Raw genomic sequence first — 26,649 nt, 5'->3', positions numbered from 1 at the left:
AGTCCATTAAACATGTAGCATGTTCTCAATAATACAGCAGAATGAGAGCAGGAATAAATGACAAAACTCGGTTATCAGGTATAAAGAAGGAAAATTGGCCTCCATGGACCCGAGTTTGAGACCCCCCATTGTCATAACCACAATGTGACTGCAATGGGATTAGTAGTTTCTCTATCAGCCTTGTATTTCTATTCATTTCTCTTCAATATAAACTGATTTCTGTCCATCCAGAAGTTAGTGTTGTTTGCAGTAATGGTTGATAAAAAATGTACTGTTGTTATGGAGAACAGTGATCCTAACACAATAGCCACAACAGCAAATCAATATGAACATTTCAAATAATTCATGTCCCAAACACATGAATTTAAGCCAAAATATCTATACTAATAAAAGGCAAAGCCCTCACTGACTGACTGAATGAATGACTACTCACACAATCATCACTAATTCTCCAACTTTCCAAGTAGGTAGAAGGCTGAAATTTGGCAGGCTCATTCCTTATAGCTTACTTACAAAAGTTAAGCAGGTTTAATTTAGAAATTCTACGCGTAACGGTCATAATGGTCTACAACGTCCGCCATGTTGAACTTTTTTATTTATGGCCCCATCTTCATGAAATTTGGTAGGCGGCTTCCCTTCGCTAACCGAAACCAATGTACGTACTTATTTCGGTGGTATGATGCCACTGTCGGCCGCCATATTGAACTTTTCAATGGTCTTTGTTACTTATGGGCCCATCTTCAAGAAATTTGGTACGCGGGTTCCCAACGCTAACTGAATCCTACTTACGCACATATATACGTCCATAGCCTGCAGCTCGGTCACCGTGTGAGGCGCCGTTGGGTCCCCCATTCCAATGCCTCCCACGTTGTTGGCTGCCTGCCTATATAAGGCCGTCCGTCGCTCCAGTCTCTATATTCCCTTCTTTGCTTCGCCACGGGATTCACGTCTCCCTGCAGATAACTACAGCCTTTTTATTTAATCCACGGGTTCTCTGCTGTTTTATTGTTCGTTTATTACGATTATAGTTATTGTGTAGGTATTTTAGACTTACTTTACATTGTTCAGGTACCCATTTCCTTTATCTTTCCAACCGTACCCCCATTAACATGTCTATCGAGGTGATCACCATCGATCAAAGAACTGTCACTTACCGAAGTGGTTTTCATGTCCGGAGATGCACGTACCTTTTCCATTCTCTTTGTTACATATTGCACGGCCATATCAGGCTCACTCTTGATATCCGGAGGAACATTGTGTCTTATGTATTGAGTGACTGGGACAGGTTCAAGGTGTGGACTGATGACGGTACAAGAGATAATTATACAACACAGGAGCACTATAAGAGTGAAATGCTTAAGCCCGTCACCTATGATTCTGCATGTGAATTGATGGCTTCCGCTGAATTGTTCGGTTGTCGCTTTCAAGTGTACCGAAATGGCCAAATATTTTACACCTTTCGACAACCGCCAATGCCTCTTAAACATCTTAGATTCACAGGTGACGATTTCAGTAGTGGACACTTTAGTGTTTATGAATGTTTAAACTCTCAAAAGCTGGATGTGAAGTTATCGATGAAACTGGTTGTATACTTACAACGCTTGGCAGATGCTGAATGACTCTTCAACACAAGTCCTACAAATACTGCCGTAATTGAAACAAACCATGAAACTCAAACCGATTATGACAGCAGCAATCCAAGCTGTGAGATTTGAAACAAGATTACTGTTCACATGGCCAACTGTACATTGCATGCTCAAGACTAAGCTCAGCACACAGCTTGGTCATATTACAACCGGAGGGCCGAACTCACAATGTGGTATACAAAGAGATCCTTAAGTAATTATTGGCATATTTTCCCTCAGTTTAAAAAGGTTTAATTTTCTTCTTAATAAAAATTTTAAGGCAGTACTTCGCCACTGTGAAGCACGGGTATTTTGCTAGTTGTTAATAAACTATTTCTGGAAAACTTTCTCTTGAACAGCTGTGAAGCACATTCAAATGGGGCTGACCTTTTAATTTTAAGACTCACCTTTCCCCTGATTCATTGGTCATTAAGCAACAATACCATTTTAATGTTTTGTGGCGAATGGCTGGGGATCCTTCATAACCGGGACGCCTTGAAGGAGGAAGGACCGGGAGAGGAACAATACTTACTCCGGGCCATGAGTCTGCATGTATCTTAGAAGCTCAACCCTGTTGGAGCCTGTGGCCACCGCCAAGGGGCACCTGGAGGATGATTATAGAGCCTTGGACTGCAGCAGTTCCGCCACACCAGGAAGTGCTGCCAGAAGAGAATCCAGGCACACCCAGAGTGCTTCCAGGTGCTCATGCAGCACTTCTGCTACACCAGGAAGTGCCACCAGAAGATCGTCACGAAGCACCAGGAACACTTCAGGGGCATTATAAAAGGGGCCACCTCACTCCATTAGTAGAGCTGGAGTTGGGAGGAAGAGGATGGAGCTTATGTGTGGAGGAGTAGAGGCAGAATAGTTGAAAGGAAAGAAGGGACTGAGTAATTGTGGCTGTTTAAGGCATTGTGTGGTGCTGTAAAGGCAAGAGGAAAAATAAACGTGTGTTTTTGGACATCTGGTGTCTGTCTGTCTGTGTTCGGGGGCTCAACTTCCACAGTTTTTTTCCAAGGTAGTTTGTGAAACTGCACCATTCAATTTACCTTCAGCTTGTTGAACCACCTGAGATATGCATAAATATGGGCAGACTTTCCACCTGATTATGCTTTCATTCTCTTTCTACTAAACTGTTCACCTCTCTCAGACCACGCTCTGTAACATTGATATGAAACAGAGTGTTATGGTAGCCAATGAATGAGCTATTACTGGTCAGGACTCCTGACCAATGAACAAGGGGGGGAAGATCATCCTCATTTGAGCATGCTCCTCAGCTTTTAACACAAGGATTTTCTAGAAGTGGTTTATTTAACAATACTTTTACTAAAATACATGAATTTGTGATGCTGTTGGCATATCTGATAGGTGGATTATGGGACAGGAGTAAAGTGAGATTTTTTTTTAAGGTTGTTTTGATATTGCTCGTCGAATGTTGACCCACTTTTAAACCTGTTGTGTCAGCAACTTTGTTATACCAGTTCTCCATAAAAACATTTGTCTCTGCCAGTCCTGCAAACAATACACGGTAACAGATAAGAAAAAGGGTAATTTTTGGGAGGATCATTCTTTTAATGTTTGTGATGTGAAATCTATTGGAAATGTATTTTGTGATGTACGTAGTAATGAAATGCATTGCATTTTTCAATTCTGCTGATTGTATACTGCAAACATTAACAATGCTGTTGAGAACCCTATACAAATGGCATCTATTAGAGGCAACAGACAAACTAACATTATCACTTAATAAGGGACAATTAAAATAGAAAACATATCATCGATACTGTGTGTTTTGTCTGTGTGACAGCTACAATTAAAGTAAGCCTGCTTCCAGGTAAAGCCAGTTTGACTAAAATTCAAGGAAAATAACTTTCAAATTAGAATTTCGATCAAATTGTCAAGCATGCTTAAGTTATCAGTGATGTAAAATATGAATATCACTGCAGAGAGCGTATGTCAAGCATGATAAAATGAATATCCTGAACAGCAAAAAGTAAGATTAGAAAATGAAGCTGCAACAAAGTGTACAGGAAGCCCAAATGTAACTAATGAAGAATAATAATTACAATGTGCATATGAACTTGAAACAAGGAAAATTCCCAGACCTGAAGCAGATGCTACAAGAAATGGAAACAAAGAAACAGTAAAACTGTACATGAGCATGCAGAAAAATTACATGGGATAGCAATTATCAAATAGAAACCTCCAAATACAATTTCAATCAACAAACTTCAGTGACACTGAAAAATCTAGACAAATCTGCAGTAGTGAATTAAATGAGTTTAGAGCATTACTGTGTCCGGAAAGTATTCACAGCGCATCACTTTTTCCACATTTTGTTATGTTACAGCCTTATTCCAAAATGGATTAAATTCATTTTTTTCCTCAGAATTAAACACACAACACCCCATAATAATGACATGAAAAAAGTTTACTTGAGGTTTTTGCAAATTTATTAAAAATAAAAAAATTGAGACAGCACATGTACATAAGTATTCACAGCCTTTGCCGTGAAGCTCAAAATTGAGCTCAGGTGCATCCTGTTACCCCTGATCGTCCTTGAGATGTTTCTTCAGCTTAATTGGAGTCCACCTGTGGTAAATTCAGTTGATTGGACATGATTTGGAAAGGCACACACCTGTCTATAGAAGGTCCCACAGTCGACAGTTCATGTCAGAGCACAAACCAAGCATGAAGTCAAAGGAATTGTCTGTAGATCTCCGAGACAGGATTGTCTCGAGGCACAAATCTGGGGAAGGTTACAGAAAATTTTCTGCTGCTTTGAAGGTCCCAATGAGCACAGTGGCCTCCATCATCCATAAGTGGAAGAAGTTCAAAACCACCAGGACTCTTCCTAGAGCTGGCCGGCCATCTAACCTGAGCAATCGGGAGAGAAGGGCCTTAGTCAGGGAGGTGACCAAGAACCCGATGGTCACTCTGTCAGAGCTCCAGAGGTCCTCTGTGGAGAGAGGAGAACCTTCCAGAAGGACAACCATCTCTGCAGCAATCCACCAATCAGGCCTGTATGGTAGAGTGGCCAGACGGAAGCCACTCCTTAGTAAAAGGCACATGGCAGCCCGCCTGGAGTTTGGCAAAAGGCACCTGAAGGACTCTCAGACCATAAGAAACAAAATTCTCTGGTCTGATGAGACAAAAATTGAAATCTTTGGTGTGAATGCCACGTGTCACGCTTGGAGGAAACCAGGCACCGCTCATCACCAGGCCAATACCATCCCTACAGTGAAGCATGGTGGTGGCAACATCATGCTGTGGGGATGTTGTTCAGCAGCAGGAACTGGGAGACTAGTCAGGATAAAGGGAAAGATGACTGCAGCAATGTACAGAGACATCCTGGATGAAAACCTGCTCCAGAGCGCTCTTGACCTCAGACTGGGGTGACGGTTCATCTTTCAGCAGGACAACGACCCTAAGCACACAGCCAAGATATCAAAGGAGTGGTTTCAGGACAACTCTGTGAATATCCTTGAGTGGCCCAGCCAAAGCCCAGACTTGAATCTGATTGAACATCTCTGGACAGATCTTAAAATGGCTGTGCACCGACGATTCCCATCCAACCTGATGGAGCTTGAGAGGTGCTGCAAAGAGGAATGGGCAAAACTAGCCAAGGATAGATGTGCCAAGCTTGTGGCATCATATTCAAAAAGACTTGAGGCTGTAATTGCTGCCAAAGGTGCATCGACAAAGGTGCGGCAAAGGCTGTGAATTCTTATATACTGTACATGTGATTTCTCAGTTTTTTTATTTTTAATAAATTTGCAAAAATCTGAAGTAAACTTTTTTCACATTGTCATTATGGGGTGTTGTGTGTAGAATTCTGAGGAAAAAAACAAATTTAATCCATTTTGGAATAAGGCTGTAACATAACAAAATGTGGAAAAAGTGAATACTTTCCGGATGCACTGTATCTCTGCTATAAATACTGCATGAACATTTGCAGATGATAAGACCACTGCGTTTCTGCACATAGAATGCTGCTCTCAGGTATTTTTTAGAAAAGAAATAAAAAATGCTATGTGTGCTTGTAGACATTCTGAACTTATAAGCACCACTTCCTTTCCTGGGATCGAGCTATTACATGTAAGTACTATTGACTAAAGAATGAGCAAGTGCCAGTAAATGCTAATACACCCTTAACACATTTCCTTTAAAAAGTAAAATAGAATAAATTGTTCAGTTAATTTTTTCTTACTTGGATCTGGGAGGCATGCAAATCCATAGTGATGATATGATCGGCTCCTGACACAGACAGCATATTGGCAACCAGCTTAGCAGAGATGGGAGCTCTACTCTGAAAGCCAAAAGTATACTGGTTACAACACTTGTGAATCAAGTCTACTCTTCTTCAGATTGGATTTCTGGTAAACAAAAAAAGCTTTCTAAAGAAATGAAAGCTAAAACAAACCCCAGTAGATGATAGATTTATCATTTTTCCCTGCTTAAATTGTAACATATGTTACTGTAAGACTTGAAATACATTATGAGTATTTCAGATTTTGTATTTTAAAACTGAATTACTTTTAAACAAAATTTTAGATCACCTCTACTTAGGCAGTAGAGCAACTCTGCATGTATGGCTGGTTCCTGACACAGAACTTCAGTTCCCTATTGGGGTGCATTCTATGAGCAGTCAGCATTGCTCACCCATTTTCCATCTTACTTTCTACCCACACTGCCAAGATATGTTAAGTTCAATTAATCACTCTAATGCACTCTTGTGTGACAGTTGGAGAGGAATATAGCAGATAAGGCGAAAGAAGACCCCAAGAGATTCTTTCAGTATTTTAGTAGTAAAAGAACAGTTAAGGAGGAGGTCAAGTTCATCAGGAATAGTAAAGGGGAATTAAAAGATACAGACAATGAAATAGCAGATGCCCTAAACTTACATTTTTCTGAGGTGTTTACAAGTGAGCAAGTGGATAACCTGCCAGAGGTAAACACAACTACTAAGGAGGTACTGAGGGATTTGGAAATTGTAGAGGGAGAAGTGCTGCTCAGATTAAATAAGATGAAATCAAACAAATCACCAGGCCCAGATAATATTTATCCTCGTGTTCTTAAGGAGGCTAGTGAGTACATATATAAACCCTTGACATGTATTTTTAGGAAGTCACTGTGCACTGGAGAGATTCCAAAGGACTGGAAAATGGCAAATATCATCCCATTATATAAAAAGGGTGACAGGGCAGATCCAAGCAACTATAGGCCAGTAAGCTTAACAAGCATCACAGGAAAATTAATGGAAGGAATTATTAAGGATAAGATTGAGCAACACATGACAAGGACAGGAGTTATTCTGAACAGTCAGCATGGGTTCAGAAGGGGAGGTCGTGTTTTACTAACATGTTGGAATTCTATGAGGAGGCAACAAAAGGATACGATCAAAGTGGAGCTTATGATATTATTTATCTGGACTTTCAGAAAGCATTTGATAAGGTGCCACATGAGAGGTTGGGCATCAAGTTAAAAGAAGTGGGAATTCAGGGTGATGTTTTTAGATGGGTGCAGAATTGGCTCAGACACAGGAAGCAGAGGGTGATGGTGCGAGGAACCTCATCAGAACTGGCTGATGTTAAGAGTGGTGTTCCACAGGGGTCAGTGCTAGGGCCGCTGCTATTTTTAATATATATAAATGATTTAGATAGGAATATAAGTAACAAGCTGGTTAAGTTTGCAGATGATACCAAGATAGGTGGATTAGCAGATAATTTGGAATCCGTTATATCATTACAGAAGGACTTGGATAGCATACAGGCTTGGGCAGATTTGTGGCAGATGAAATTTAATGTCAGTAAATGTAAAGTATTACACATAGGAAGTAAAAATATTAGGTTTGAATACACAATGGGCGGTCGAAAAATCGAGAGTACACCTTATGAGAAGGATTTAGGAGTCATAGTGGACTCCAAGCTATCAACTTCAAACAGTGTTCAGAAGCCATTAAGAAGGCTAACAGAATGTTAGGTTATATAGCACGATCTGTGGAGTACAAGTCCAAGGAGGTTATGCTCAACCTTTATAATGCACTGGTGAGGCCTCATCTTGAGTACTGTGTGCAGTTTTGGTCTCCAGGCTACAAAAAGGACATAGCAGCACTAGAAAAGGTCCAGAGAAGAGCGACTAGGCTGATTCCAGGTCTACAGGGGTTGAATTATGAGGAAAGATTAAAAGAGCTGGGCCTTTACAGTTTAAGCAAAAGAAGATTAAGAGGTGACATGATTGAAGTGTTTAAAATTATGAAGGGAATTAGTACAGTGGATCGAGACTTGTATTTTAAAATGAGCTCATCAAGAACACGGGGACACAGTTGGAAACTTGTTAAGGGTAAATTTCGCACAAACATTAGGAAGTTTTTCTTTACACAAAGAATGATAGACACTTGGAATAAGTTACCAAGTAGTGTGGTAGACAGTAAGATGTTAGGGACTTTCAAAACTCGACTTGATGTTTTCTTGGAGGAAGCAAGTGGATAGGACTGGCGAGCTTTGTTGGGCTGAATGGCCTGTTCTCGTCTAGATTGTTCTAATTGTTCTAATTGTTCTAATTGTGTGTGTTTGGGTATATACTGTACATTGAGAGTGCCATGTAACAGACTGGTGTTAAATTTAGAATTGGTTCCTATCTTGTTCTCTCCAACTCTCTTTTGGAAAAATAAAATGTATACATTGATGAACAAATAGATATCTACAATTACAGTCTAAAAGATGCTTAAATATTGGCTTGCTATATATTTCTTAGTACATAATTAAGCAGTAAAAGTTATTATCCTGGTATAACTCATTGTCACCATCAGCCATTTTCTTGATTTATCCAGTTTGGCTGGTTGCCCAACAAATGTTTTGCCACCACTCTTCACTATCCTGGGCATTCTTTGGAATGAGGCCCATTCTTTTCATATTGTCTGACACCACCTCCAACCCTGTCTTCTTTGAAACATCATACTGAGCTCAACTCACATCATCACCCAATCATCTGCCACCTTTCATTCAACATGCTCAAATCATCTAAGTCGGTTTCTTATTAGCACAGCATCTATTGCCTCCACAATAAGTACAGTACTTCTCTTAGCTCAACATCCAACCCATCATCATTCTACTGAATATTCTATTATTTCCAGCTCTGCTTCATGTTCAGCTTTCATTGGCCATGTCTCATTCTCTTAGAGCATATTACTACTCACAAACCTTTCATAAAGTGTATCCCTCAATGCCAAACAGACCACATAGAAGTCAGACTGTGTGCTAACTCCTGGAATTTCTTCTATACATCACATACCCCCACCATCACTTATTTGCCTGCACTTCTATCAGCACTTAACATGTCATCTAAGTAATAAAACCTGCCTAGTTTCTCTAAAAAAGACTGTTATTGATATTAATGTGACAGCATTTTGCAGTCTTCCACATCCAGCACTTTTTATAAACAAAAGTTGGACTTTCCGCTTGCAGACCAACCTTCACAGCACTACATCTTTATTGAATCCACTTCTGACAGCCTGTGCATAGAACTGAATTTTTACCATTGTCTTTACCGCACACTCTATACATCCATACACACTTCACATTTACTCTGGCACTGTAGAATAACTTCTTGATGAACTATTGTAGACAATAATGATCATATTAATATGGTGTGTAGGACTCTGCAGGCAACAGACTCCAGATGTGACGGTTGGGTTTAATGAAGCGTTTTTCACATTCTGACCTTCTTTACTTCATTGCCAGTGAGTGCATGTCATTCATTTTGATCACTGTACTGCTTACAGGCTGTATCATATGTGGTGATCAAAGGACATTGAGTTCACTTTTATACACGCAACATCAGGTTGTAACCATTTCACAAAATGACAGCACTTTTCTAATAAAAAATTAAAAGGGGTATAGGAACTCAGTGAAATGCTGTAATTGTTGTACAAAATGTGCCATCTGCAGTCAAGAATCTTGCTGAAGTAAAAGGACACTTTATTTTGCACTTAGAGAGGCCAGTAAATGTTGGTTTTGTTGGAGTGAAAATGCTATGACAGTTGAAGAAACTTACTACCAATAGTCTGTAATCTCCAACAAGTGATCCACCAATGCCTGATTGTTATAGAAACATTATCACTTTTACAAGCTGAATGAATCCTCAACTTCTATAAATAACATACTGACAGAATTACCCTCAAATAACAGTAACACACACACATTTACATAACAAGTTAAATTAATATGGCGACTATTTCCAGCTATGCTTCATACAATATTTACTATATAAAATAAAAAAGACGATTCATTCCTTCATTTTCTAAAGCTGCTTATTTTAAACAAGTTTTACATTTTGATCACTTCTGTTTTATAAATGATAATGACATGTATCTGTTTAAAATATCCTTTTCCCAAATGAATATCAATAGTTTAATGCTTCAAGTCTAATAACTTCTTCAATTTCTACATGAAACCTTCGGTAAGACCAAAAAATTATGCAAAATTAAAAAAAGGCATAAAATCCTCATTTCATCATTGCTATAAGTAAAATACAACATTTTGCCATTTCAAATGTCATAATGCATGCCCCAAAACCATGCCACAATGTTTTTCTTTCTTTCCTCAAAGATGGCCAAATTGCAGCATTACCGCAACACTTTTGCCCAATGGCCTCCTTGAATGTCCTAATTCCATTGTGTACAATTTGACAAACAGACTATTAATTAAGGTGTGATCTAAAATTACGGTGAATGTTCATATAATAAAAATTATTACTGTAAAAGACATATTGCCATTAATCCCCCTTAAAATGCTCCCCCTCACTTCAAACACATTTATCCAATCTGTGATGGGATTAAATTGCACTGTTCATTTATGTGAACAGTTTCTATCATTCGTTGTCAACAAAATTGATACTATCCGCTATGGTATTGTTCCAGCTGGCTATGAACTTCCTACTGTTAATCATGACACTGTCTTAGAATCCTTTAAAATAGTCTCACTTTCACAATTAAAAAGAACTATTTACACCCTTAAACCAGCTCCCAGCCCCTTCGACAAAGTACCACCACGACTCTTAGTGGAAGACTTTAATGTTTTGGGCCCATCCTTACTATCCATTATCAACGATTCTATAAGTGCAGGGGTTGTGCCTTCATTTTTTAAACATACTGGAGTCAGTCCCCATCTAAAAAAGGCAGAATTAGATCCTGAAGTTTTAGCCAATTTTCACCCAGTTTGCCAACTGCCATTTCTGGCAAAAATTCTAGAAAGAATTATTTATAATCAATTGGTCGATCACCTTAACTCCAATAATTTATTTGAGATCTACCAATCTGGCTTTAGGCGTTATCATTGTGTTGAAACGGCACTCCTGAAAGTGTTCAACGACATCTCTATTATTACTGACTCAGGTGACGCGACAGTCCCTCTCCTCCTTGACATGTCTGCTGCCTTTGACACTATTGACCATGAGATATTGCTGATGCGGCTTGAACATCTTGTTGGGCTTAAAAGGGCTGCTCTTAACTGGTTCAGGTCATATCTCACTGGTAGACACTTTTCAGTTACTTTAAATTCCACTTTTTCATCTACTGCTCCTCTTAAATATGGTGTTCCTCAAGGATCCGCTTTGGGTCCTATTTTATTCTCTATATACATTCATCCGATTTGAGCTATTTTTAGGAAATTTAAAATTTCTTTTCACTGCTATGCTGATGATACTCAGGTTTATTTTCCTGTCTCAACTCTGCAATAAATCAACTCCACAACTGTCTTTCTGAACTAAGATCCTGGATGGCTAATAATTTTTGTGATCTGAATCAAAATAAATGGAAGTGCTTTTAGTAGGTCCATCAGCTAAAGCTAAAATTGGTCTTGGACTTCTCGGGTCTTTCTCTGTCTTTTGCAAACCTCAAATCCGCAATCTTGGTGTTATCTTTGACAGTAACCTCTCTTTTGAGAAACAAGTAAATTCTGTAGTCAAGAGTTGCTTTTTCCAGCTTCGACTATTAGGTAAGATCAAGTCTTTTTTATCTTCTAGGGATCTTGAGAAAGCTACTCATGCTTTTATTTTTTCTCGCCTCAATTACTGCAACTCGCTGTATTCTGAGATTAGTAAATCCCTGATACACAGATTACAGTTGGTACAGAATGCTGCCGCTCGCTTTCTGGTTGGGGCAAGAAAGTGTGACTCTGTTTCTCCTATTTTAGCTTCTTTACACTGGCTGCCTGTCAATTTTCGAATTGATTTTAAAATCTTGTTGCTTGTTTTTAAATCTTTACATGGGCTTGCTCCTGCCTATTTATCTGAATTGTGTGCTTTACACCAGCCACCCAGAGTGCTTAGATCTTCTGGTCAGTTGTCTCTCGTTGTCCCTCGTACCAAGTGTAAAACCAAGGGGGACAGAGCTTTTGCAGCTGCTGCTCATTGCCTGTGGAACTCTTTACCTCATCATATAAAGGAGTCGTCTATAATTGAACTGTTCAAAACAAGATTAAAGACTCATTCCTATTCACTTGCATTCTGTGACCTTCAGTAATACTGATGGTTTCCTCATTGTGATTATATAACATTACTTCTATTTATTATGTATTTTATTTATGTTCTTATATTTTATTTCTATTTATGTTATTTGTTTGTTTTCTTTTATTCTATTATTGTAAAGCACTTTGGCCACAGCATTCCTATGTTGTTTTAAATGTGCTATATAAATAAATTGACATTGAGATGGGGTGCTTCAACTTTCAAATGATTCTATATTTCAGATTCTTTTTTGAATAAACAGTATAATTGCTTTATCAACTGGAAGTATTCTGAAAGGGTATGATCTGCCCTTCAAAATGACACATAGTCCATGGGTCTTTAATAATTAATAATTATGCTATGGATACTATATATGGATATTTAAAAACAGTAAAAGCAGAATTAATCCTCTTTTTGTACTGCTTCAAAGCAGTGAAGCAAGACATATTACTTGTATATAATTCAGGACAACTGGCTGACACATCCACTGACACTTTTATGGTGTTTGGAAGCTTATTCCAACACCTATGAAAATAAGGATAAGATTCAAAATGAATTTTTTGGTAAAAACATTACAGAATTTTATCTTATCTGCTGTAACATATGTGTACAATGTATCTAATTCTCCAGCTAATTCTGAAAGAGGAATATTTGGTCTTTATTTTGAGGTACTGTCTGGAACATGAATATTGAGTGAAGGGACATGACGTTATAGCCAGTTAAATCAAGGCAGCAGAAAAAGAACCATGCAGAAAAACACTTTTGTTTGCACTCAAATCCAAAAGTCCTGACTAAGTACACAGCATGATGTTTTTAACACAGTCCCAAAATGATCACCTTCTCTGCCTACCTTGTCCTTCTTATCCTGCCGGGCATATGGAAAACAAGGAATGACTGCTGTTACACGGGAAGCAGAAGCAATCTTACAGGCACTTATCATGATCAACAGCTCCATCAAGTTATCATTGATCTCTCCGCAGCCACTCTGAATAATATAAACGTCTTCACCACGAACACTTTCACCAATTTCAACACTAGAAAAGTGAACAAAAATCCTTCAGTATTTAATATTGATACACTGGTTCCTGTTTGCCATACTTAAAAAGTCTGCTGCATAATCTAACGATCAGTCTTTTGGCAACCAATCATCAGTGCAAAGAATAACTCAGAATGCCTCGGAGGTGCTTCTTTATTGTGGAAAAATCCCAAACCAAGTATAAGAGTCACAAAAATATTACATTAAGAACCAGAGAGTTGGAATGTTTAGTATTCTGGTAAAGTAATGTATACTTGTACTGTACACACTGTTCGCATTTTCCAAATTAAAAACATTTGTGAAATCTGGAAAAAATCTTACATTTCACATGATTTCAATTTTTTTTTTTTTACACTTTATGAATCTAGCTTGTATGAAAAGGTGGCAAGATGAAAGCCATCAAAAAAAACAAACAAAACTTTTATTAAATCAACTAAATGCGACAGACTCAGCAATTTGGAGAGTCTATGCTCAGATTTAGTCATGTAATTGATCTTTTTGGACTTGCTGTTAAGCACTATATCATCTGCACCTACACTAAGATATACTATACTATACTATACTATACTTATACTAAGAACATCATCCCTCCAGTGAAACATGGTGGTGGCACCATCATTCTTTAGGGATGCTTCTCTGCAACAGGAGCTGAAAAATCATAAGAAAAAATGTAGGGGTTATGTACTGAAAAATCCTGGAGGAATACTTGCTAAAATCCACAAAAATATCAGAACTTAGAAGACAATCCATCTTCCAAATAGGCAATGACCCAAAACTACAGTGAAGAGTCATATCATGTCATTTTCTAACATGCTTAATCCAGACCAAGGTTGTGAAGGAGGCTGGAGCCTATTCTAGCTAGCATTGGGTGGAAGGATATCGCAGGGTAAACACACAAACACACACACCAAACAATCACACACTAGGACCAATTTAGTATTGCCAAGCTAACCTAATCTGCATGTCTTTGGAGCACCTGGAGGAAACCCACACAAAAACAGAAAGAAACTCCACGCAGACTCCATAAAGGGAAGACCTGGGGTATGAACCACTGCACCATACTAAGGAGTGTTAAACCAAAAAAGTTAAAACCCAGTCAAAATCCAAACCTCAGCCCAACAGTGCAACTGTACAATGATTTCCTGGGTTTCCTCCACAGTCCAAAGGCATGCAGGTTAGGTGGATTAGTAATGCTAAATTGGCACCTGGGTGTGTGTTGACGTGTTTACCCTGCAATGGACTGGTGGTCTGTCCTTGTGCCCAATGATCAAGAAGGTAGGTTCCAGCTGCTCCATGTCCTTGCTCTGGTTAAGCCTCATAGGAACCTGAATAGATGGAAGGACTTCTTTATTGGCAGGATTAAACCCAGATTTATTTAAATGGGTGTATGAAAATTCTCTTATATACAGTGTATATAAAAAGGCAACACAAAATCTTCCAAGATCGCAAGATAAATCCTGTCAGAACATATTCCACCTTTATTGCCAAATTGCAATCTAAAAAATAAGTTGAAAACAAATAAGAAACTGTTTAGTGAAAATAGAAGAAAAAAATTCAGACAAACACCTGGTTGCATTAGTGTGCACATCCTTTTATTATCAAGGATGTGGCTGACTTCAGAAACAACTAATCACAATAAGTCTTATCTCAAATAGTAGTTAGTATACACCTCAGATAAAGTTTGGCTGTTGCAGTAGGATTATTCTGATATCCTCTTGGTTGCAACATACAGTACTCAGAAAGCCATGGTCCACAAAAGGTTTTAAAACATGAATGGGATGTCACCATTGAAAGGTATCAATCAGGATAGGGGTACAAAAAAGTATTCAAAGCATTAAAAATCACATGGAGCATGGTGGAAAAAATATGGCTCAACAGTGACTCTACCAAAATCTGGATGTCCATCCAAGATTGAAGAGAAAACTGGTCAGGGAGGCCAGCGATAGGCCTACAGCAACATTAAAGGAGCTTCAGGATTTCATGACAAGTACCGGTTGTTCCCTACATGTGACAACACTCAGTCATATTCTTCACATGTCTGGGTTGTGGGGTAGAGTAGCAAGATGAAAACCTTTTCTCAAAAAGAAAAACATCCAAGCCTGGCTAAACTGTGTAAAAAGGTATACCCAGTCTCCCACACCCATGTGGAAAAATGTAATATGGTCTGATAAGACTAAATTTGAACTATTTGGACATAATTCCAAAAGGTATAACACAGCACAGCATCAAAAGAACACCATACCCACAGTGAAGCATGCTAGTGGCAAAGTCATGCTTTGGGGTTACATTTCTTCAACTGGAACTGGTGCTTTAGTCAAGGTGGATGGAATCGCGAATAGCACCAAGTATCAGACTATTTTGGCATGACGACGACCCAAAGCATACAATAAAATCAACAAAGTAGTGGCTTCAACAAAGTCTTTTTATATCCACTGTAAGAAATTGTTGAGTATTTTTCTTTTAGCAGGCAGACTTCCCTTTATGTTGAAATAGAGTTCAAACAAAAGCCCAGCTTACTTATAAATAAAATAGCTGCTGTGACATCCGATTCAGAATTATGCACCCACTTTGCTTTGAAATGACATGGTATCTTGGTAACAGTTGCTCCAATCAGGGAAGGCAGTGATGTCATCAATAAGCGACACCCAGTGTGGCACAGTGCTGCATAGGATGGTGAGGGCTGAGCAGACAGGTCAGCTGATGTCATCAGGAAGCACTCTGCTCACAGTGTTCAGATGCAGTCTCCGCTCAGCCAAAGCTGGGAGTCATCCTTTAGCTAAAGTTGGAAAGAAACTGCTTCTAAGGGCCATTGTAATGCAGACATCATGGGTTCACGGCTGGCCTCCATTAATTACCACAGTGCAAACTTAAAATGGCTTTTAGTGTGAAGCCACAGCAATACACCCAAGCAAGAACATGAAAGCATAATAAAAATAATTATGTTTAGAATAACCAAAGCATAGAATTCACAATTGCATCCAGATTCTGACAGACCGATGTAAATAAGATGCACCTTTTCCAAATGGTTTAAAAAAGTATAATTCATACCTCTTATCTTATCATACAGCTAAGCAGCTATAAACAATTTTCTGCTGGTTATAAACATTTAAATGCAAATTGGTTCAGTTATTTCAGTGAAAAAACACAAGATGTTATGCTGCCAAAGTAAAATTAAATGATCCGATCATAATTTAAAGTGGAATAGTCCCCTTTTTAAGATATTAACTCGTAGTACCAATTAACAGTGCCAGTGCTAATATGCCAAAGTATTTTATTATTTGCTTCAATAATTTCCAAAATGCTCAATTTTTGATTCAACCTATCATATGCTAAACATCACATTGACTTACAGTTATTTAAATCTCAGTAGGCAAATGCCTGAAAATATCACACATTAAAGCCATGGAAGGGTATAATAAAAAATTTTCTCTCTAAACTTGAAATTCAGAATTTCTTACTATCTGACAATATATACAGCGAGAGTAATAATTGCCCTATTTATGATGACTGTAATGGCCACAGGTCATCGCTCCCACATTTTGGCACTTTCAAATAATTAATTTTGGTTATGTCAAATATATTATTAATTTTGCAAATTTTATTAATTTATTGCTTTAGTTTAGATACTGTAGAATGCATCTATTGCTTATTTACTGTTACACAGTCATGGCCGAAATTATCGGTACCCCTGAAATTTTCCCAGAAAATGCATCATTTCTCCCAGAAAATTGTTGCAATAACAAATGTTTTGGTATACACATGTTTATTTCCTTTATGTGCATTGGAACCTGACATCATGTCATACAGAACTCCAAAAATGGGCCAGCAAAATTATTGGCACCTTTTCAAATTTGTGGTTAAATCGTTTTATTTCAAGCATATGATTTTCATTTGAACTCACCTGTGGCAAGAAACAGGCGCTGGCAATATAGCAATCACACTTGAAGCCAGTTAAAATGGAGAAAAGTTGACTCAGCCTTTCTGTTGTGTGTCTGAGTGTGCCACACTAAGCATGGAGAACAGAAAGAATAGCAGAGAATTGTCTGAGGACTTGAGAACAAAAATTGTGGAAAAATATCAACAATCTCAAGGCTACAAACCCATCTCCAGAGATCTTCATGTTCCTTTGTCCACTGTGCGAAACATCATCAAGATGTTCACAACACATGGCACTGTAGCTAATCTCCCTGGACGTGGACGGAAGAGAAAAATTGATAAAAGACTGCAATGAAGGATAGTCCGAATGGTGGATAAACAGCCCCAATCAACTTCAAAACATATTCAAACTGTTCTGCACACTCAGGGTGCAGCAGTGTCAGCTCGAACTATCCGTCAACATTTGAACGAAATGAAACGCTATGGCAGGAGAGCCAGGAGGACTCCACTGCTGACACAGAAACATAAAAAAGCCAGACTGGAGTTTGCCAAAATCTACTTGAGGAAGCCAAAATCCTTCTGGGCGAACGTCTTGTGGACAGATGAGGCCAAGGTAGAGCTTTTTGGTAAAGCTCATCATTCTACTGGTTACAGAAAACGGAATGAGGCCTACAAAGAAAAAAACAGAGTACCTACAGTCAAAAGTGGTGGAGGTTCTAAGATGTTTTGGGGATGTTTTGCTGCCTCTTGGACTGGATGCCTTGACTGTGTGCAAGGCATCATGAAATCTGAATCCTACCAAAAGATATTCGGGCGCAATGTAGGGCCCAGTGTCAGAAAGCTGGGTCTGCATCAGAGGTCATGGGTGTTCCAGCAGGACAATGACCCCAAACATACCTCTAAAAGCACCCAGAAATGGTTGAAGACAAAGTGCTGGAGAGTTCTGAAGTGGCCAGCAATGAGTCCGGATCTAAATCCGATTGAACACTTAAGGAGAGATCTCAGAATTGCTATTGGGAGAAGGCAACCCTTCAAATCTGAGAGACCTTGAGCAGTTTGCAAAAGAAGAGTGGTCAGAAATTCCAGTTGAGAGGTGTCACAAGCTTGTTGATGGTTATAGGAAGCGCTTGATTTCAGTTATTTTAACCAAATATTAAGTTGAGGGTGACAATAATTTTGTCCAGCCCGGTTTTTGAGTTTTGTGTGAAATGATGTCAGATTTGGCTTTTTCTTCTCTGTTTTTTTTGTTGTTCCAATGCACATAAAGGAAATAAACATGTATATACCAAAACATTTGTAATTGCAACAATTTTCTGGGAGAAATGGTGCATTTTCTGGGAAAATTCCAGGGATGACGATAATTTCGGCCATGACTGTATAACAGTCTTCATAAAACTTGTAAAATATCCGTAGATGATCAAGGATATTCATCTCTGTGCAGTGTGGCATATTGACATGATGGTAAAATGACAGATTCACAGGCCTTATACATAAAATGTAACATCAAAGAGAAATGTGTCTCAGCTAAGCCACCTCAAACCCCTCCAAAGTGCCATTTTGTTAGCAGGTCACATTGCAGAGAAGAATAAACAGTTTATTGGTGCTCTGTAAGTGTTATGAAGACCCAAAGCCTTGTTACATAATAATAAATGAGTAATAGATGCATTTTTGCAGGACCTAAACTAAAGTGTTCCCAATTTATTTTTATGGACCTCTGCCCTTATTCTTTGATCATTTGCTGACAACCTCTGCCCAGAGCACTGCCCCTTAGTTGATTGCTGTAACAGGATGCTCCCCCTGAAAAGGTTTCCTCCTGCCTGGTGTCTGACTCAAAGAAGTCCTAGTTGAGGACATGATTTCTTTCTTTAATATATATTTCCAATTTAATTTCTACCACATTAATCATAAAATACATAAATAATATTAAGCAAAATGTCACCTTTTATTGGCTAACTAGAACGATTACAATATGCAAGCTTTCAAGGCAACTCAGGCCCCTTCTTCAGCCAAGATGTAATCAAATATAAATAATAAGTAATACATGTTATAAATATAATAAATAAATACAGTAATATTGAAAACATTATTCTGCTCAGACTCACCATGTTTCTTTGTTGCTAAATTTTTTTGTCACTACCTTTCCAAGTTCTAGTCCCAGATGTTCAGCTACTTTCTGCGAGAGATCCTGGTGTGAGCTGCCGCTAAAAATCTTAATGTTTGACATTTTTCAGAAAGAAGTAACGCCAACACCAAGGGGATAGCCTGTGGTTTTGCAACCTAACACAAAAATTAAATTACTGTACAACTTGTAACAAATGGAAGATTTGATCTATATGATAGCCACATCTGACATGTGATAGCTGATTTTCCCTTTAAAACAAATTGCCATCATAAACAAGAAGAGTGCAACTTTTTCTTTTGCCACTACCACCTTGACTTTATACTGCCTTTTTGTCTTCCATTGTTCACATCACTCAGAAAATGGAGGTGCTCCTTCTTAGTTAAAGGTGCTTCTTGTCATTCCTGCTTCATGACCTCAGACTCTGAAACACATTACACACATACATAACTTCTGTCCACATGAAATGTTTGAATTACAATCATACTCTGCTTGTTTGGAATAGTTGGAATGATATGTAAAGTTCAATCAGAATACAATTGCTAGTTATATACTGTAATAGTCCAGGGGTGAGCTCCACAAAAGCGTCATAACAACAAATGCTTTATTAACTTCATCTTAAGTTTGTTCATATCAGACAGCCTTGGTGTTGCAGTCACTCGTAACCCCTTACCAACTCTGTTTGGTGTATTCCCAGAGCGGCTTAAGGTGAAGAGGGACAAATTGATTGTAATTGCTTATACCACACTACTAGCATGTAGATTTATCTTGCTTAACTGGAAGAATCCCAGCTCACCTTTTAAAAGTCAGTGGGTAACTGATGCTCTAAACTACAGTATTTGAAATTGGAAAAAATCTAATTCTCGCTTTGATGATCTGTTTAAAACATTTTTTAAATATTGCAAGATTAAATTAATAAAATTTTAGAATAAGCATTTATATTGGGGGGAAATGGACATTCTCCTTTCTTTGTTAATATGTTTTTCTAACTATTTTTGCCTGTTCTGTTGGCTCTCCTCTCTTTCCCTTGGATAGGGGTTGAATTCTGCTTTGTTGCTTTCCTTTTTTAACTTTTTGTATTTTTTTTTTTTCATTTTAGTTTTTCAAGTTTGACTATGAAGTCATGTGTTGCATAAGTTTTACCTGATTGTCTGCAACGTTATTTTCTTTTAATAAAACAGACTGGATGGGCCCATACTTGATTAATTCCAGCACTGAATCACCACACCACGGTAAAAGAAAGCCATAACAGCATACATGGTGGGACTCACATTGATGTGGAGAACACACTAGGAATGCTTTCTGTTGAAAACCGCTGTATTATTATAGCTGGAGTGTCCTATTCTGGCATCCACCTTCCCCATGATAAAACTGAAGATAATGAAGAGGAGACAGACGAAGAAAACCTTAAAACTGAGTTACAAGAACTTCATCAGACAGGTCTGGTTGAACAAAAGAAGTTATTGATCTGTCTTTGAATTCCAGTTGTAATATTTACATATTGTGTATGTGTTTTCAATTTGAAATGTTAGATCTGTTTTAGTGGTCACATTAATAAACATTCTTTTTTGAGTTGTCATGTTCTGTTCAGTTTAAACTTTAATGTGCATGTCTTATATAGATGCTTTTCTGATACTAACCCTAAGCCTAACACTAATTTCTAATACTTGTCTTTCATTTCATATAACTTTCTTTGTGTCATCTTGTAAAGTACTTAGAGCTACATTGTTTGTATTAAAATGTGCTATATAAATTAATGTTGTTTTCAACACTTACATGTTACCATACTTTTTGGGTGTGATAATTACGAATACATTTAGCTTATAGTGCATCATTTGCCCAGTTTTTCTCCTGCAATGTTTTTTTCAAACTTTGGATGTAATAGTGAAAAACATTTTGATTTTAGTACATTAAATGCTCAGTTTTCAAATGGTGATGTGCTTTCTCAAGCTGATGCAGGTGAGTAGTCACCAAACAAGAGATTTTAGCTGTGTCGCTGAATAACAGATAATGAAGCCCTTCACACAAGCGATAAGCACTTTCTTTACTCAAACCCTTCTTTATTTTGATTATTATTTATTGCAATGCTTCATCTTTGGGAAACCAATCCCAGTTTATTATGAACTCATGATACCAGTATTTAAAACATTAAAATCCACTGCTGTTATAGTTTACATTTTGTGATTTTGCAAATAAACGATCTTTGTCACTTTTTGCTCTTAGAAGTGTATGCATGTACTACATGATAGGACAAAAAATTATATGCAGTGATGGAAATTCTCCACAAATCTGAAATGATATGCATATTTACTCCGACAGTCCCCAAGGGCCTCATGTATGAACGGTGTGTACGCACAGAAATGTTGCGTAAGAACGTTTCCACGTTTAAATCATGATCTATAAAACCTACACTTGGTGTGAAGCCTCACACTTTTCCACGGTACCTCATATGTTGTCGTAGGCAAATTCTCCACTCGGTTTTGCAGACTGGCGGCACCCAGCGTCAAAGCAATGCTACTGTTCCTGTGTGGTTACTCTTTATTTCTTAGGTCCACATTCCTGTCGAGGCTTTATAAATACACCGAAACTAACTGCATATTGTTTATTAGTGTAATATATCTGATTGAAATGAACTTATAACAATATAATGGCCCAGGGAATAGCCATAGTTTTCCAAATACCATAACTGCTTTAGTGTTATTACTCTCACTGCACCTTCTTTTTCTTTCAGCTGCTCCCGTTAGGAGTTGCCACAGCAGATCATCTTTTTCCATATTACTCTCACTGCACCACTCGGAGTATTTATATCACTGCATCTGAGTGGGGAATCACAGCAGCAGCTGATCAGAAAGAGAATTATCAGTATACAGCATCAAGCATACGATGCCTCAGCCACGGTAAAACGTTTCAAAGCCTTTCCTGTATGGACCTCGCGGTTCAGAAACAGTTTCACCCCAAGAACTTTAAACGGACTCAATCAACACTGTTTGTACTTATAAGTACAATCACCTCACTGTAAACTTGCACTACAGTTATAATATTGCACAACTTGCGGCACTTTATAAAGCGCATATTTACATATGATGACAATATCATTTTTAAGACAAAATGCAGCAAAATATGTTGATTATATTATATAGATAAAACTTTAACTTTATTTAACTAATCTGTATTGTTAATAATTAAACATGTGAGGACACGGTTCCGCAGCGCTAGCTAGTTCACAGATTGATCCTACCTTGCGCTGTATTCTTACTGGGGCTGACGTGACACTGGAAGGATAGATGGATAGAAAAATTAAACATGTACTACAAAGATATTTCAATGTTCCTTAAAAGTTTTCAAGAATCGTCGTTGTAAGCTTACAGATGGCTTAATGTCTATTACTGAGCTGATCGTGTGGCGATTGGGTATTTAGATAAAGAAAAGTAAGCACAGGAACTGGAGGTTAGTATGTTTGAAAGAGACAGTACTGCTACAATAATTTCATCGAAGGTCGCGCACAATCACGCACCGTGTTCCCCTGTTTAATAACATGCTTTAACTCCTATCATCATAAAAAAGATATCACGTATACATCTCAGTATTTTCATTATTCAGAGAGCTGTAATATCACGAATGTATTGGATTCTGTGTCCTGTCAGAGAAAGAGAAAGCAGAAGCACATAGTGATTCACACACATAGAGCACAAGATCAAATACAAAACAAAGCATTTAACGTGCTACTTTAATTACGATGTAATTTGAGAAACTGGTGAATTAAATGATTTTAAGATGAAGTTTATGATGTTCTACTTTAATGACAAAATAAACTACGTAATTAAAGTGGAAATTTCGAGACTGAAGTTGATATTTCGTGCTTTTTCCCCACTGTGTGCCTTTTTTTTCTCTGTACCCTAATAAGCTTTCATATGAAACTCAGACGGTGGGCTACAACTCGTCTTTTCACAGCGACTTTTTTTATTTTGGGCACTGTGTGAATTTGTGAACTTCAGCTTTCGAGTTTCTCCAACACGCTATGTTCAGTCGATCAACTTCCTTTTGTTGTTTATACCACTGTTTAAATTAACAAATAGTATGTTTTTTCTTTGCCTCCACTTGGCATTCGCTGAAATTCTTATATTTCCCCCCGTGCTTTTCCCATTGTCTTTTCACAGAACGCTGAGCTTAAGGGCTATTTATATTGATTTGTATATTCAAAGAGGTATAACTCTGGGAGGAGTTGGGGTCTGGACAGATGGCGCGTGCACGTGCGTTAGTTTTCACGTTGACCGGGATTTATGGAGTGGAAGAACTTGGAAGTTGGAGTACGCGCAGATTCCTGCATCTGGATTTTTCTGTGCATAAGCACATTTCGCCTTTTGTGCTTATGTCATGTTATAGTGCGAATTCTACGCATGGCGTTATACATGAGACACCAAGTCATGAAGTATTTTCACTTTCCTGTTTCTATTTTAACAAGATTAGTCTTTAGTTACAAGTGATAAGACACCTAATGAAATGAGGCTGGTCAACATGACTTGTTTTTTAACTATTGTCTTGAGCCTTTTTATTTATGTAACTAGAAGACAGCTGGCAACACCTCTGGCTCAGGTTCACATACTCTCCATGTGTCAGTTTGCATTTGATCCCTATTTTATCCCAGTCCCTATATATATATATAGTGAGCATGTTTGGAATGTAACTGTTTCGTGATATATTAGCTTTATATTTAAGATGAGTATTAGCACATAGCCTACCACTGCAATCCTGCATTTGACTAACTTAGCAAAAGAAATGAATAATTATATGAAGCTGAAATCCTGCTGTGCACCTATCTGATGGTACATAACACAAAAGAAGCCATTGCTAAGGTCATGTAGCATAGCTGTAAGTCTCCAAGATTCAATGTAGGTAACCCAATATTTCAACGTAACATGGATTGTTTTTAAGTGTTATTGACACTAAATAAACCTTTTATTAAGTTGTTATTGTCACTTGGCAGTAAGTTTTAATTAGATACAATTTAGTAGTGATTTTGCAACTTGTTACTGATACGATAATTTCAGCAGTTGCACATTAAGTACACTTAAAATTTAGCATAAAACAGAAAAATAACACTACAGTTATGGTGCTTAAAGAAATTTATTTAAAGGGCACAATATCCTGGATTAGAAAATTATAGAATAATATTTTTGCTTAATCCAGGATTGATTTCTGCCTTGTGCCCAGTGTTGTCCGAGATAGACTGCTGCTCCAGTCCCAGCAACCCTGAAATGGATTAAATGTCTTCAGAGAAGGCAGATTTACAGCTGATAGGTTCCAGCGGAATCTTCAGGCGCCTTTGTGATTTTAAAAATATACAATGAATGTGGAGTCCTTGTCACTACATGATTTTTTTTGTACTTTTTTCAAATTACAGTAATCAGTATACAAATATTGTGTCTGCAAAGACCAAGATTGTAATGTTAATTTTAAAGGGATGCAGAATCCAATACACTATGGTCCTGTCCAGTCCAAATCAGTGAACAGAAGCTTAGCTTAAGAGAAAGCCACGTTCCATGTTTTTCCATTTGTATATGGCATATTGCATTTCACAAAAAAATACTTAAAAAAGGAAAAGAATTCATACAGCTAAATCATCATTATTATTATTATAATATCAGCAATTACATTGGTAAAAAAAGTCTATTTGAGTTTACACATAATCTTTAGAAATATATTACAAAGTTTCTATTTAAGTCATTACTCTGACAAACAGTAAATCTTATCATCTTTTCTATCAAATGTCATTGGCATGGCAAGAGATATGGGTGAGCAATCAAGCAACCATAACATAAAACTAATATTCATTATTTTTAAAAAATAGCAACTCTTATTTCTCTTTGATTGGCATAAAATAAAATTACAATTAATGCACCTTTTTTCTGCCTCCCTTCCTTCTCATCTGGTCTTGGATCAGGACAAAGCTGCTAGTGAATGTTCTTGGGTTTAATGGACTGATCCAATGATACTGAGAGTAAACCCAATCATTTAACTAAAGAACGCAGAAATTTTAATGTCACATTACAGTGAAGCATTAATAATAAAAACTAGCTGTAGGTGAGGCTATTTTAAATACTCTTTAACTGTATTAGTTGTTTTATCTGATGCCTTGTAAACATTAAGCAAGGAAGTACCAAATGTCTTCTGATCAGTCATAACAAACAGGTCAGGTATCTTAAAGTGTCCAACAAGCATACATCACAGATCATATTCTAGTTGTAAGGCTGTTAAATTTCTGAGTCCCAGGTTATCAGGATTAATTTGCCATGCATGTGAATTTGTTGCCTTATATTTTCTGTAGGGTTACTGCTTGGTTTTTCTTACATTGAAATCCTTTTGACTGAATTTTGTCAAGTTACTTTCTATGTGTCTCGTTTCATTTTGTATGCTTATTTGGCCTCCCAAAGATGTTAAAATTAAAGCATGAAGCATAAGTTATTATATATATTTAATGGTCTACATATATGATTTTGATATTTTGAGCTAGCTTTGCACTACCTGCATTCAGCCCTTTCTATATTCTCATGAAATCATCAATATGTGCCTGTCCCATGCTACGAAGCCGACTGCTACCCATAGTGAGGACAGGTAACTGGCCAAGCTAGGAGTTATAAACTTGGATTACAATATTTCTTTTCTATTCACTATTGTCAGAACCAAATTTATATACAATTATATATACATCTATAAACCCCCAGATTCTGCTTTTCAATTGAATTTCAAATAATTTTCATCTAGTAACGTCTGTTTTGTTTTTAATATGGAGTAAGCTACATCACATCAGCTTGACTGATTACCTGGAGTGGCAGAACCCACTTCTTGTTATTCCTGGTCTCCTAAGTACACTTCCCAGCTGTGCCATCTCAGGGAGTATTTGTCAATGGATGGAGGAGGTGACACTCTGCAATCTCACAACAAAGTCAGCACATGACATCAAATTTACAAGACAGTATATGCAGCAGTGCAATAAGATCTGTCACAGGTAAGCAGCTAGAGGGGAAGTTATTGGTTTGGCTGAGGCAAGGGAGAACCTTCTATTTGTGATTCCAGTGTCTTAAGCACCCTTCCCAGCCATACAGCTGCTGAGAGGGGAAGTGACACCCTTAGTAATCCTTCAACAAAGACAGCATGTCTCTGCTGAGGAATCAATCATCATTTAGAGGTGGGTTATGTTTGGTTGAAACTTTTACTATAAAATAAATATCCATCCATCTATCCATTTTCCAACCCGCTATATCCTAACTACAGGGTCACGGGGGTCTGCTGGAGCCAATCCCAGCCAACACAGGGCACAAGGCAGGAAACAAACCCCAGGTAGGGCACCAGCCCACCGCAGTATAAAATAAGTAATAAAGCAATATGCATTTTCCCCTATATTTCCAATAATGGACATTTTTAGTGGAAGTTCCAATATACATCAGGTTTTGTCAGGCGTGTTTCATTCACTTAGGATTTTTGTGTTT

General features: G+C 37.8%; 1 protein-coding gene across 9 annotated transcripts in view; it reads right to left on the bottom strand.

Annotated features, from left to right (window-relative positions):
* The window catches only part of LOC120537152 (ribose-phosphate pyrophosphokinase 2-like), a 32,183-nt gene extending 12,916 nt beyond the window's left edge, over positions 1–19,267 (bottom strand). For 2 of the 9 annotated variants that reach the window (XM_039765875.1, XM_039765872.1), the window contains exons 1-3: positions 19,146–19,267; positions 12,969–13,165; positions 5,836–5,927 (exon numbers count right to left, since the gene is read on the bottom strand). In XM_039765875.1, the coding sequence (XP_039621809.1) occupies positions 5,836–5,927; positions 12,969–13,165; positions 19,146–19,267 (411 nt within the window). Of the gene's footprint in view, positions 1–5,835; positions 5,987–9,491; positions 9,501–11,600; positions 11,642–12,930; positions 13,166–19,145 lie in introns of all 9 variants that reach the window. The other 7 variants (XM_039765868.1, XM_039765874.1, XM_039765867.1 and 4 more) reach the window with 7 other exon arrangements.
* Positions 19,268–26,649: the final 7,382 nt, after the last annotated feature.

The sequence above is a fragment of the Polypterus senegalus genome, chromosome 10 (genome assembly GCF_016835505.1).
Source record: "Polypterus senegalus isolate Bchr_013 chromosome 10, ASM1683550v1, whole genome shotgun sequence".
Taxonomy (NCBI): domain Eukaryota; kingdom Metazoa; phylum Chordata; class Cladistia; order Polypteriformes; family Polypteridae; genus Polypterus; species Polypterus senegalus.
This window is presented reverse-complemented; position numbering and strand designations above follow the sequence as displayed.